The sequence below is a fragment of the Trachypithecus francoisi genome, unplaced genomic scaffold (assembly GCF_009764315.1).
Source record: "Trachypithecus francoisi isolate TF-2019V2 unplaced genomic scaffold, Tfra_2.0 Contig00586, whole genome shotgun sequence".
Classification (NCBI taxonomy): domain Eukaryota; kingdom Metazoa; phylum Chordata; class Mammalia; order Primates; family Cercopithecidae; genus Trachypithecus; species Trachypithecus francoisi.
In genome coordinates, this window is record NW_022680749.1 from 9,351,146 (window position 1) to 9,366,062 (window position 14,917).

A 14,917-nucleotide genomic window follows, 5' to 3' on the forward strand; every position below is an offset into this window, starting at 1 on the left:
CAAATCCACAAGTCATATTTCCATTGTCTTTGTTTAGAATCTTTATTTGAAATTTTATTTATCCCTGTCAGTTTTTCAGTCATTCTTCCAATTTACCTCATGCCTTTGTCCAAACTTGATACCATTATTCATACTTTGTGCTCCATGGAATTATAGTACCTATGAGCAGAAACTCATTACACTCTGCCAAGGCCAGCAAAGTCCATTGTAACTCCCAGTTTGTCCCTGGTGCACCCTGCCAATAAAAGTAATGCAAACAGGTTGAAAACTCTCAAGTTGTATTAAGAGTTATTTATGTTGCATTTAAATAAATGTTTAGCAAAGGAAATGAATGCAGACTTAGTTTTTACCTTTTTCTGTCCTTCCTTAAATGAGAAAAACCTATTTTGTGTATATATACTAGCTTTTTTAGTTTAATATGATGATGAGTAGAGTAGTATTTGGTGTGTGAATGTATTTAAGAAAAACAATAAGCAAACTAGTGTATACTTTTTATTTGTGGCAGTTGACTTTTATTTCAGTTGGGTTTTATTACAGTATTAACAGTTGTAAGGTCTTTGAAGTTTAATTAAATAATGATATTCTACTTGTAGGTAATTTTAAGGTCTGTTTCTAATTACACTTAGTTTAACATTAAATGAGCATTCATATGATGCATTTTAACCTAATGTCTTCTTTCTTCTTAGTCTGTAAGACTTGTATTGTTCAGCACTTTGAAGATAGCAATGATTGCCCAAGGTGTGGCAACCAAGTTCATGAGACAAATCCATTAGAAATGTTGAGGTAAGGATGTTATATTTTACAGTTCATCTAATTTACATAAATTGAATAGGCTCTTAATTTTTATTATATGTCATAATATTTCATGTTGTCTTGACTCAGTTAATATAGGTCTTATGATTTTTATTTTAAAGCATTTTATTTTAAAGTATTTTATTAAGGAGTATTAAAAATAAGGTTTTACATCTTAAATATTTAAGAAATACATTTCCAAACTAAAAGTATAACTTTCTCTTAGGCTGTAAGAGTGACTTTAGGTTACAGGTATTTTTAGTATTTTATTTTATTTTATTTTATTTTTATTTATTTATTTTATTTATTTATTTATTTATTTATTTATTTTTTGAGACGGAGTCTCGCTCTGTCACCCAGGCTGGAGTGCTGTGGCCGGATCTCAGCTCACTGCAAGCTCCGCCTCCCGGGTTCATGCCATTCTCTGCCTCAGCCTCCTGGGTAGCTGGGACTACAGGTGCCGCCACCTCGCCCGGCTAGTTTTTTGTAGTTTTTTTAGTAGAGACGGGGTTTCACCATGTTAGCCAGGATGGTCTCGATCACCTGACCTCGTGATCCGCCCGTCTCGGCCTCCCAAAGTGCTGGGATTACAGGCTTGAGCCACCGCGCCCGGCCTATTTTTAGTATTTTAATAGTCTATATTATGTTGAGCTACATGGTAGTAGAAAGAGGGAGAACTCACAGAAAGACTAATATTACGACTATTAATTTTTTAATTTACTGTATTTTCAAAAAAGTACATAAACATTTATGTAAAACTTAAAAGATTTTTTTAAGACTACCATTTACTTATCCCTCAACTTTAGCAGTATAACCATATATATACATATATATAAAATATTTATTTATTTATTTATTTTGAGACAGAGTTTTACTCTTGTTGCCCAGGCTGGAGTGCAATGGTGTGATCTCAGCTCACCACAACCTCCGCCTCCCAGGGTCAGATGATTCTCCTGCCTCAGCCTCCTGAGTAGCTGGGATTACAGGCATGCACCATCATGCTAATTTTGTATTTTTAGTACAGACGGGGTTTCTCCATATTGGTCAGGCTGGTCTCGAACTCCCGACCTCAGGTGATCTGCCTGCCTCAGCCTCCCAAAGTGCTGGGATAAAGGCATGAGCCACCACACCTGGCCTAATCATATATTTTTAAAACTAGAAGTAGTCTATGAGATTCTAATCCAAATCCCTTTTTTCCCAATTAGGAAATTGAAATCTAGAGAAGTGATATGACTTGACTTAAGGTTTCACAGAATACCTGAACTGTCACTTCCCAGCTACAGTCCATGTGTCCTCACCACTAGACCCATTTTCATTTCATTGTTCCCACCATAGCTCTAAGGTGGATCACCTGTGTGATCTTTAAGAAGCTACTGGTCTCAAATCCAGTGAAAAGCACAGAAGGGGTCAATTCCAGAGTTAGCTTTTTAGTACTTTTGAACTTAAAAAAAAAAAAAAAAAAGCTACTCGTCTAAAGATAGAGCTAGATAGTCTCTGGAACCTTTCATAACTCTCTTATCTGTGTGATATTTGCCATCATTCTATAAATCTGGATTTGCAAATCTTACATTTCAGCCTTTTGTTTTTCAATTTTAATGCCTGTTTGGGATTATTTGTCTACAGGTAAATGTCTAGCCCTGTAGTTTTCAAAGTGTGGTCCCCAAACCATTAGTATCATGTTAGAAGTGACAGTTCTCAGACCACACATCAGATATGCTAACTCAGAAACTTTGGGATTGGAGATCACTTAGTTTAGCAAGCTCTCTAGGTGATGCTAATATATGCTAACATGTGGGAACCACTGGTCAACTCTGGTCTGTAATTCTGAGCAAGGCTTGTTCTGGTTGGATTTATATCAGTGCCTCTCAGCCGGGGGTGATTTTGCCCCTGGGATATATTTAGCAATATCTGGAGACATTTTTGATTGTCAGATCTGGGTGAGTGCTCCTGGCATCTAGTAGGCAGGGGCCAGGGATGCTACTAAGCATCCTACAATGCACAGGATAGGCCCCACACGGCAAAATTTATCCAGCCTAAAATGTTAGTAGTACTGGAGTAAGGAAACTGAATAAAGCAAACATTTTCTCTCAAATAATGTTTTTCTTAATTTTAAAATAAAAAACTGTTAATATCCAGTTGTAATGAAAAATTATTACCAACTGTTAATAAAAACTATAATAACTTATTTTTATTAAAATATAAAAAGGTTAATAAAAACAAAAAGTTAATAATTATTACCTTTTCTGTTCTTAAAGGGCCACATCATAAGGCAATTTATCTTAATCTTTTGATTCTGACCATTAGATACCTGAAGGAATCCAGCCGCTGTTTAATGAAACCTGCTCCCTGGGCTAAAGTATAACATCATACATTTTTAAACTTTTTATTTGGAAATAATTTCAAACTTAGAATCCCCCAAATAAAAGTAGTACAAGAGCTACGTGCATTCTGTTCACCCAGATTAGCCTCTTATTAACATTTTCTCTCATTTGCTTTATCATGTGCATATGTGCATTGCATGCTTTATTTTTTCTGCACTATTTGAGGGTAAGTTACATGTATCATGGCCCCTTACTCTTAAATGCTTCACTGTATATTTCCTAAGAATAAGGATATTATATTATGTAACCACAGTATGATTGCGTTGGTATAATACTTTAACCTAACTTCCATATTCCAGTTTTCTTAATTTATCTAATGATGTCCTTTATAGAGATCTTTTCTTCCTAAAATTCCACCGAAATTACCACAAAGGAATTTTTTTAAAGACATAAACTCAGATATAATAAAAACAAGATATCCTGTATCTTTGACACCTAGGATAGTTCCGGAAACATGATAGGTTCTCAATAAACACTTTTTAAAGGATAAGAAGAAATGGTAGCAGAAGAGATGTCAGCAGAAACTGAAAGCTAGAAAGCAGACTGGTGGTGGTGATAGCTGAGCAAACCTCAGAGGCCTGAGTATACCAGGAGAGTAAGGAGGTTGTAGGGAGCGGAAGATCTTTACCAAAGTTTCCTACAGCAGGCTGCTTCTTTTTAGCCAAAACTAGATTACATGACAGTCTCTAGGTAAAGTGATATGGTGAGTTTTGAAATGCTTTAACAAATCATGAATTATCCCTGAAGGTGGCCACTCTGCAGCCAGAACATAATTGGATTTTGTTAGCCAGAAATAAGGGGAATTTAGGCTCCTTCATTAGAAGCCTAAATTGCCTGTGACATATGTAGGAAAAAATTTACCTTCTATGTACTTGTTCACAATAAGTTATTGGGAGATGTGCTGGAGCATAAACCAAGAAAGAATAAATGACTCTAACATAGTAGAGAGGTGAAGGGATATGACAATTGTGCAGCAGACCTGGGGAACAAGCAGTCTGTATTTGTACTGTCCAGTATGGTAGCAATTAGCCACATGTGGCTGTTAAGCACTTTCGATGTTGCTAGTGCAACTGAGGAATGGAATTTCTAATTTAATTTCAATTAAAACCTGAAGCAGTGTAAATATTTTTCCACTAAGTATAACTTTAATGTTCAATAAATAAAAATTACCAAATGTATTATTAAATATATTTTAATATATAGCAAAACATTAAAGTTAGTTTTACATAAAAAGTATAAAGTACTGGTGTTAATGTGCCTACTAAAAATTTAAAATTACATATTTGACTCACATTATATTTCTATTGGACATCACTGATACAGACAATAGAAGGAATATGGAGAGCTCCATGAGGGGAATCATTCATCAGCAAATATTTACTGGATGCCTGCTATGTCTGGGCACTATTCTAGGTGCTTGAGGTCCATTCACAGACAAAATAAAGGTCTTTGCCCTTGTAGATTTAATATTTTTGTAGTGAGAGACATTCAATAAACCATATAATAAGTAACTTATATGGTATGTTAGAAAGTGAAAATTGCAAAGGCAAGAAAGGGGAAAGTGTTGTGGGGTGAGGAGGTCAAGAGTGTGAAGGGAGGGGCAGATGGCAATTTTAAATAAGATGGTGATGATAGGCTTCTGTGAGAAGGTGAGATTTAATCAAAGACTTGGAGACTGTGAGAGGTTAACCATGGGTAGGTCTGGGAAAGCATGCCTATTCCAGGTAAAGGAAGCAGCCAGTGCAGAGTGCCTAAGTCAGGAGTGTATCTACGCCTTGTTGGATGACCAGCAAGGAGACCTGGGCAGCTGGGGAATAGTGAGTGAGGGACAGAATACTGGGCAACAAGAGCAGAGAGATCATGAGATTCTAGATTGTAAAGAGCCATCTTGGCCACTGTAAACATTTTATCTTTCACTTTGAATGAAATGAGGAGCCTCTGCAGGATTTTGGTTGGAGGATTGATCTGATGTGAACATTTTGATGACTGTATTGAGAACACCCTGCAGATAACAAGGCAAGGGTAGAAGCAGGGAGAACAGTTAGAAAGTAATTGCGATGACCCTGGTGAGAGGAGGCAGCAGTAGAGGGGACAAGAAATGCTCGTGTTCTGAATATATTTCGAAAGTAGATCCAGCAAGGTTTGCTGATGGATTGGATATAGGATATGAGATAAAGAAGAGTTGAACATGACTTTAAGATTTCTGACCTGAGCAATTGGAAGAATGGAGTTGCCATTAACTGAGTTGGGAAGATTAATAATAGAGCAAGGAAGGGGTAGATCAGGACTTCGATTGTGGACATGTTAAGTTATTTCAGAGAAGAGAGAAAGTTGGTAAGTGGATATATGGGGTCTGGAACTCAAAGGGAGAGGTCTGGGCTGGAGAAAAACATTTAGTAGTCTTCAACTTATAGAAGATCTTTCAAGTTATGAGGCAGGATGAGATCACTTCAGGGAGTGAGTACAGAGAGACATGAGTCAAGGACCAAGGATTGAGCCCTGGAGAACTCCAGCATTAAGTGTTCAGAGAGAAGAGGAGGAGCCAGCACAAGAAACTGAGAAGGCACAACCAGTGAGGTAGAGTAAAATCCAGGAGTGTGTGGTGCCCTAGAAGTTAAGTGAAGATAGTGTGTATGTCAAAGGAGACAGAGTGATCCACCTGTGTCATTTGTTGTTCATGGCTACAAGTAAGGTGAAGACTGAGAATTGATGGTTGGACTTAGCACAATGGAGGTCATCAGCCTTAAAAGAGCACTTTCTTTAGAGCTGTGAGGCCAAAAACCTAACTGGATTGTTTTAAGAGAGGAAAGGAGGGAGAGGAATTAGCAACAGTAAGTATAGTATTGACAACTCTTTCAAGGAGTTTTACGACAAATGGGAGAAAAGAAATGGGGTAGGGGGTGGTTGCTGTCAAGTGCAGCCAAGAAGGTTCTTTATTTTGTTTTGATATGGGAGAAATAATGGCATATTTGAAGGGAATGATCCAGTAGAAAGCAGAGAGTTAATCACGTTGGAGAGTAGGAAATGGAATCTCACAGCATAAGAGGAGACACTGGTTTTCAATGGGAGCATTGACAAAAAAATTGTAGCAACAGGCAGACAGACAGCGAGTACATGGTGCAGATGCTATAGGTAGGTATGGTGGCCGGGGCCTGTGGAAGTTTGTTTTTCATTGCTTTGATATTTTTCATTGAGAAGAAAGTATCTGTCGGCCAAAATTAAGGATAGAGGAAAGGGATTTGGAGAGTTGGGGAGAGAAAAAAAGCATATTGTCCAGGGGAGTGAGAGAATCAGTGCACTTGTGAGTGTAGTATGATTCCTGGCAAACTTAAAGGCATGTTTGGGTTGTAGTTAGGAATTTGAAGGGGTGTGGTTGTGTTTTTATCCAGCCATGGGTGCCAGTGCAGAGTTGATGGAAAGTTGGATTTAACCTGAGTTGTACTAAATAATTTTGAGCAAGTAAGAGAGACAAATCAAGGGTACATGTAAGGAAGTGATTTAATGACTGACCATAGAACAGATTAGTCCTAAATTGGGTTGGAAGGACAGAAAGGACATCAAAGTCGTAAGTAATGTTTCAGAGGAAACGAAATGAAACTAAGTTGGTTCCTGATCTGTTTGTACGTAGTAAGAAGTGCTATTTTTTATGCATTCCTACTATTAAATAGTCTGGGAAAACTTTACGAATGACCTTGTCTTGAGAATAAGGTAGCATTTGGTTTGATTGGAGAGTACAGAGAGTATTTGAGCCAGGATGTAAAACATGAGGGAGAAAAATGAATTGGAAAAGACAAGGAATTCTTGGGATAATTGAATAAGCCAGTTGGCTAGAGAAGAGAGACAGTGAGCAAATAGTACCAGTTATGGTTTGTAGGTTGAACTCAAGTTATATAAACACATGAAGCCAGGTAATAGGGAGAAATTAGTCCTTGAGCAGGGAACTAACATAATCAGATTAGTACTTTAGGAAGATTCATTATGAGCACATCTCTGCTCTGCTCAAAGTAGAATGGTAATTAATTGAAGGAATGGAAGAATTGATGGGGGAATAGGTGGGACAGATACTGAGAGGGAGCTCTAAATGTGTAAATGAAGGGAAGGAGAGAAGTTAAGATCATTGTCATATTTTGAGCTGATTTGGGAGAATTATGGTATCACTTAAAAATTTAATTTAAAAAAAGCGAGACAATGACTGGGATACTTAGTATTTTCTTGGAGGAGGATAGATGAGACAATCTTGACATAGATTAATAAAAGGAGGTACTTGAAATGTTCAGCATCTGTTAGAAATATGGAACTTGAACTCAGCAGAGAGATGTGATATATAGGCAGACAGATAGATGGATGGATGGATGGATGGATGGATGGATAGATAGATAGATAGATAGATAGATAGATAGATAGATAGACAGATAGATAGATAGATAGACAGATAGATAGATAATCTGCTTATATGTTAGTTTTGAAGCCACAAAAGCAGATGAAATCCCTAAGGAAGACAGAACTTAGAAAAGGTCAAAGAGTGCAGAGTATAAAGCAAGGGAGAATATCAGATTTAAAAGTAGCTGGGAAAAAGAAAAATACTCAGTAATAAAGAACAGACTTGAAAATTAAAAAAAAAAAAAGGAAATTTTCAGGGAGGCAGGCAGTGTTAGACAACACTGTCAAACTGCTGCAGAGCAATATAGAAGAAATATAAACTTAAAAAAGAATTTTTAAGTTTAAATTTTAATTCTGAAAAATTTAAACCTGTTCAGTATGGAAATTTTGAATGATTTGGAGAGTTCAGTAGAGTAAAAGAAGCAAAACAGAGTATGTGACAGAAATAATGTAGGTTTTATTTTCACATTTTTTTCCAGTTAGAAGAAAAGATTGAGAAACAGAATAATAATTTGAAAAGAGTTAATGAGTTAAGAAAGGTTTTGGTTTTTGTTTTTTTTGTTTTTGTTTTTGTTTTTTAAGATGTGAGAAACCTCTTGTGTGTTTGTAGTCTTGTAGAAGAGTAATGTTGTTGAGCAGGATGAAGGAGATGAGGTGGGAAGCGGGTGTTGTGGGGGCAAGAGAATGGGATTGAAGACAAAAAGCCATGAAAAAGATGAGTTATATGGCAGGAAAGAAAATAAGAAAAATGTCAAGATAAATATTTAAAGTTTTCATTTCAGAAGGTAGAACAATAAAGTGGTCTAAATTTCTCAGAAGAGAGGAATGGAGATTATTTCCTTTAGGGGAAAGAGCCAGAACTGTGGTAGAGATTTTGAGAATGGGCGTATCAGCTGTTGCTGCATAACAGACAACCCCTAAACTGACACTTGAAAAAGCAAGCATTTATTATTCCTCCTGGTTCCCTGGGTTAGCTGTGTGGTTCTTCTGGTTTTGACTGGGCTCACTTATGCAGTTAGCTGCGCACTGGGTAGTCTGCTGTGCTGATCTTGGGGGATAGGCTGTCTGTGGACTAGTCTAAAATGGCCTCCTCAGGGCAGCTTCGCTCTCTTCTGTGTGGTCTCTCATCCTCCAGCCTTGTTCTCTGTGAGAGAGAGAAGTAGAAACAAAAGCATTTGATGCCTCTTAAGGCTTAGGCTTAGAACCAAGCAGTCACTTGTACCACATTCTGCTGGCCTCAACAAGTTTTAAAGCCAGACCATATTTCCAAAGCAGGGAAATAGACTCCATCCTTAGTCAAGGGAGAAATTTCAAAGTCATGCTCAAGAGTGTGGATATACAGCTGGGGACTGGGACCATTTTTGTTATCAGTCTACTACTGGGGAAGGCTGTAAATAGGTGTGTTCCGTGGATGGAAGAGTGTGGTATAGTAGATGTGCTAAAATTGTGTATGTATTTCATAATATATATATATATATATATGTAAGATACACATCTCAGACTATTTACATGTCAGATTTTTGTGTCTTCATTGTTAGTATTTTCTTTGTCCCCACTTTCGAAGGTTGGACAATACATTAGAGGAAATTATATTTAAGCTGGTCCCTGGACTACGAGAACGTAAGTGGCTCTTTAGGTTCTTGCAGATGTTTGTGTTTTATGAAATCAACATTTCTATTAAAGATTTCTTGACTTTTATACTCTTTCTCTTAAATTAGAAGAACTTGAGCGCGAATCTGAATTTTGGAAGAAAAATAAGCCTCAAGAAAATGGACAAGGTGACTTTCTCTTATGTCTGTTTCTGATAGCATCTCTTAAATTGGTCAGCTTTTCATAGTTTAGGTGAACTAATATCTCTCTTCAGGCTCACATTTTTCCTGCACAAAATTCATGCACCCTTTTATTTACATTATGAACCTTTTCTATATGAGATTTTATATAAATGAATGTAAATCTGAAGCCACTTTAATTGAAGGTAATTGGAAATAGAGGAAGTTGAACTTTGGGAAGAGAAAAGGGAGATAAAAGAGAAAATTGACTAGATATTTATAGTAGTAATTTCTAGGGAGCTAAAGGAAGCTGAAGTAAGAAATAGCCACAGCTTGCAACTAAACAGTGAAGAGTTTTTTGTTCTGTTTATTTTGTATGTTTGTCTCTATAGGAGAGGGAGCTAAGATGTGGCTGAGAGCCAGATCAGGAGGTTTTACTATGCTCTGATACTCTGGAATGAAGTTTTTATAAGTAGAGCTCAGGTGATACAGACTTATATGTCATGGAAATTTAGAAAGTATTTCTGGGTGTTTATGGGAATTTTCCCCATCACCTATGCTGCATGTCCATATTTCTCCTCTGGGTCCCAAGAGACTCAGCAATTAGTAATTTTTAATAATAATTTCAGCAAAGGGGCAAACATTACTGAGCAGATAAAAGGCTTTTAGTATACATACATACATATATTATATATAATCCACACAAAGGGATATCTAAAATTATAAGAACGTATCATTTCCATTGTTTTTTAAATATGAGATTTAATTTAGGATATCCTAAATATCATTTAAAGTTATTCAGGAATGTGTGTGGGTTCTTATAGGGTCAATTGTGAGTTCAGCCTCCCGATCTTGGTTTTCCCATAAGATCATAGGATTGTCAATTTTACATGGTTAAGGTGGATGAGATCTCTCTTTTTTAATCTGTAAAATGGTGATTATCATTTTACTAGTTCAACTTAACTGTGCAAGGCTGTTAGAGCCGGGGAAGTTTGAGAATAGTTTTGATGACTAGAATAAGGTAGCAAGAGACTATTTTTACCTGTAACAACAACAAACAAAAAAATGGCAAAGAAGCTAAGCCTGACCAAAAAAATGACTTAACTAGGGCTTGTTTTACCCACGTGTATACTGCAATTAAACAATAACAACCAATTATAGTCATGATATAGTAAAAATATAGATAAGGCTAATTAAATATTCCAGTTTTTGACTACCTGTTCAAGAGGACAGGAGCCTTAGGGATTGTCATCAGAAGTTATGTGGTAGGTTTACCCTATGATTATATGTATCACAGCTTGACTTGTGAAGGGCTGTAGCCTACCTTGTGAATTTAACTCCCTTTTTCTATTGTTTCTCCCTTTTTAAAGTATTTATGGTATTTGGTCTTTAGCTTGGGTGGAGAATTTGGATTTTTTGTTGGAGCTGGGAGTTTGGTTCATAGAAGGCAAACTCCTATCTATGTACATTCTCTATAAATAGGGAGAAGAAAACATGTAGAAAAAAGAGAACCCATCTCCCCGCTCTATGATACACCTGTAGTGCTTTTACTACAGTCATCGAAGAGGATCGGGCCTGTCACTTTGCAGGGGGGCTTTTCTACAGTGTAATGTTTGGCTGGCTAATTTTTTCAAGTTTTAGCTTAGAGATATCTCATCTGGAAATCGTCCCTGAAGCTCTGCTTCACTCCCAAAGTTTGGGTTTATTGTCTCTTTTATATGTGCATGCATAGTCCATTTTACCTCTCCCATCGTATATTTGTCTGGTTTTTTTCCTTTTTTTTTTTTTTAATTTGCTTTTATTTCATTCCATACCCTGACCACTGTGAGAGAGAGGATGATAGCTCTAGTTTCAGTATTGTTCCCTCAGGCCTTGTACGATGTGTATCCAACACACAGTTAAAGCTACTCCACAGATGAATGGTAAATATAGCTGCATTATTTATAGGCTACAGGTATGTAATAGGTGAAATACATTTGTATATAATATAAAGTATGCCATTCAGATTTCTTTAATGGAGTTGTAATGTTATATATTAATAGCTATATACATGTTAAAAAACTAATTCATTATGCTCGTTTTTTTCACTGGCTGGAAATTTTGAGAACTTTTAACATTTGAAAAGTATTTGGTTTTAATTTGAATATATACTTATATATAAACTTGAGTATAATTTATATATACACATATAAATAGTTTGGAAGTATTTTTATATATCCTGTCCACTTTCTAACATAGTCTAATTACTAATTGTAATCTTTTGGCTAAATTCAGCTAGTCCTGAATCTTTCATTTGGATGTCTCAATGAGCCTAGAAATCTTAAGCTATGTTAGTAAGTTTCCAATTTTTTTTTTCTTTTTTTACAAAATATTTCCGTTGTTGAGTTGGTTGGAACATTTTAAAGATACCAAGTTCTTGAAAAACTGCTAGGAAAATTTTTTAAGTTGGTTTTTGTTTCGACGATCAATGTATGATTGTTTAACTTTAAAATCAACTTTGATTTATAGCTAACTTAGGTTTAAATTATACAGATGATACTTCAAAAGCTGACAAACCGAAAGTAGATGAAGAAGGTGATGAAAATGAAGATGATAAAGATTATCACAGAAGTGACCCACAAATTGCTATCTGTCTAGATTGTTTACGAAATAATGGGCAATCAGGGGACAATGTAGTAAAGGTGAGTGAACAAGTACTGTGGTATTTTTATGATCAGTTTATAGTAAACCCTTGATAATTTGTTGACAAATTTTCTAACGCTTCAAAATGTTTGTTTTCAAAGTTTTAATTAACATAATTAAATAAAATACCATTCTTTGACAATCCTGTGCTTACAAATGGTTACAAGTCCCACAACTGAACCGTCCTGGGCCAATGCCACCATCTAGTGGCTAATGCCCAGAATCACACCTCTCTTTCTCCACCTCCTTTTATACCTTTGTTGGGAATTCATATGCATGATTTCTGTTTTTTAGAGTGGTGACCAACTTAGAGAATTTCATGTCACTAGTAGTTCTAGCCATTTTATTCATTCTCTACTAATTTTATCCTTTATTTCTCTATTTGTATTTGCAACTCAACAAGATTTCCATGTCAGAGCTAACATATTTTGTGAATAATTTAATCAACTAGTTTTGAAGTAAAATTAGATGTTGTAAAATGCCTCTGAACTTTTAAATTCCTTGAAGGCCTTCAGTTATTTCCTATAGAATCTCCATTTCTGGTACTGTTCTCCTCTGCCTCTGCTAATTGAATCTTTCCTTAGAGGATCTTTATAGAAAGTTTAAAACACTCTGCTTTTATTGATTTTCTTTGGTCTTTAAATGGTGTTACTTTAATAATGTTTTCTACCTTTTTATTGCAAGCAGCTTTTATTTTTATTACACATATTCACTACTTTAGCTGTTAGATTTTTGCCACTTTATCCTAGCAAATGTCAGCCACTGAGAATATTGTTTATCTCTCTGTATTCTGTGTTTTATTCAAATGCCTATATTCATTGTCTCTAATTTTCTTTTACTTCTTCTGTGTAAATCTATAAGCTAGTAGGTTGAATTTTTTACTAATATGTTTAATGGCATTTTCCTATTAGGAAGTGAAAAACAATTTTTCACTTCAGATTAAGTTTTCCTAGCATCTTATAGCAATATTAATGAGCATAGTAATTCAATGAATATTTATCCACTAGGTGAATAGTAGGCAGTGAAGATGTAAGTAGTAAGAAAAAAAATCTTTCACTCAAGGAACTTGGTTAGGTCTTATACATACAAATAGTTAAAATAAGGTAATTCATTTTGTTAAGGGGAATTTATTGGACAGGGCATGTAATAAAGTGCATCTGTATTTACAGAAATGACCACTGTACCTGTTTATCCTTATAATACTTTCAGTTGTTTCTTGTGGTCTTTCCCAAAAGTCATCTCCCTTTTTGGAAAGTTCTTTTTCATAGAGTTCATGGTCATCCTTTAGCGCTCTAATACATGAGTTAGCTCATAGTGAAAGTTAAATCAATGGAAAGGCTGAATATCTTCTCATAAACAAATGTAAAGTCCACTTCTCTGCATCATTTCCCATATGAAAGTACAAAATATTGAACTTCAGAAATTTATTTGAAAAATTAACCACCCCTGCTTGTTGTTTTCCATTTTGACATCTTTGACACTTTGCTGTTCTAGTCACCCTTTTATCCATTCAGTCTTTATGGACTTTTCTTCATCCTTGTACCTTCATTCTTAGTTTATAAATTACTTTTACTAAGCTACCCTGGTTCTTCCTTTTTTCCTGGGCCATTCCTGCTTTGTCTCCACTGCCTCTACTTCTTGCCTTCTACTTGATATATACGAGTATGTCCTAATACTTTCCGTATATCTATTTTAGAAGGTCTTCTCCATTTTCTATGTGGCTTCAACTACGCAAAGGATTTTTTAACTTTTATTTTAGGTTCAGGGTACATGTGCAGGTTTCTTACATAGGTAAATTGCATGTCACAGGTGTGGTATAAGGTTATTTTGTCACCCAGGTAATAAGTATAATACTCAGTAGGTAGTTTTTCAATCCTGTCTCTCTGCCTACCATTCCGCCTTCAAGTAGAGCCTCGTGTGTGTTGTTCTCTTCTTGATGCAAAGGACTTTTAAGGCCTCATTTCCAACCCTGCTTTTTTTCCCAAGCTCAAATATTATATCTCTATTTTTAAATAGACCAGTTGAGAGTTTCACTAACACCAGAAACTTGACTCATCTAAGTTGTCTAATTCATTACACTTTCATCTAATTTTGGTCCAGACATGCAATTTTAGTTATGGCTACTGTCTTTCAGCCAATCAAGTAAGTTCCGAAGCTTGGCGTCATCTTTGACCTGTTACTGTTTTCTTTCAGCCAGTCACCAAGTCCTGCAAAATTCCCCCCAGTTTAGTGCTGCTCACCCTTATATCTACATTTTTTAAAGTAGTTATTAAGTGTTTTCTGTACCCTTAATTTTTATTTTGTTATCCAGGGCTAGGACCACTTGCCTGAGTGTGTGTAAGGCCCAGAGTAAGGGCTGTGACCAATCTCAGGGTCAGATGGTAAATGTTTTAGACTCTGTAGGCCATATGGTCTCTGTTGCAATTTACTCAACTTATTCATTGTAGCACTAAAGCAGCACAAACAACAGTAAATGAATGGGCATGGTTATGTTTCAATAAAACATTACTTATAGAAATTGATGGCCAGCCAGATTTGGCCTGAGGACATGGCCATTGTACAGGCCAAAAGTTCGCCACCTTTTGGCCTGTACAATTAAGTCATAACTCCTTACATTAGCATTCAAGGCCCTTCATTAACAAGCACCTCTTTTAATAAGTTTATCTCCCATTAAACCCATTAGTAAATCCTCCTTTCAAAACAAGTGATTACTCCTTTATTCCTTTATGTATGTGTTCATTCTCTCTCTCTCTCTCTCTGTCTTCCCCCCCACCTCATGTGTGTGTGTGTGTGTGTGTTGGAGACCATATATCTGACAAAAGATCTGTATCTAGAATATATAAAAGTTTGTGTTACGAATATTTAAGACCTCTAAAACTTTGAACAACCCTTCCTGTTTGGCGTGTTCTTTCC

General features: G+C 35.9%; 1 protein-coding gene across 5 annotated transcripts in view; it reads left to right on the forward strand.

The window, feature by feature from the left end:
* PCGF5 (polycomb group ring finger 5) overlaps positions 1–14,917 on the forward strand; it is a 122,186-nt gene that overhangs the window by 78,392 nt on the left and 28,877 nt on the right. For all 5 annotated transcript variants that reach the window (XM_033216045.1, XM_033216047.1, XM_033216037.1 and 2 more), the window contains exons 3-6: positions 687–783; positions 9,118–9,173; positions 9,272–9,331; positions 11,855–12,003. In XM_033216045.1, coding sequence (XP_033071936.1) covers positions 687–783; positions 9,118–9,173; positions 9,272–9,331; positions 11,855–12,003 — 362 coding nt within the window. The remainder of the gene's footprint in view (positions 1–686; positions 784–9,117; positions 9,174–9,271; positions 9,332–11,854; positions 12,004–14,917) is intronic.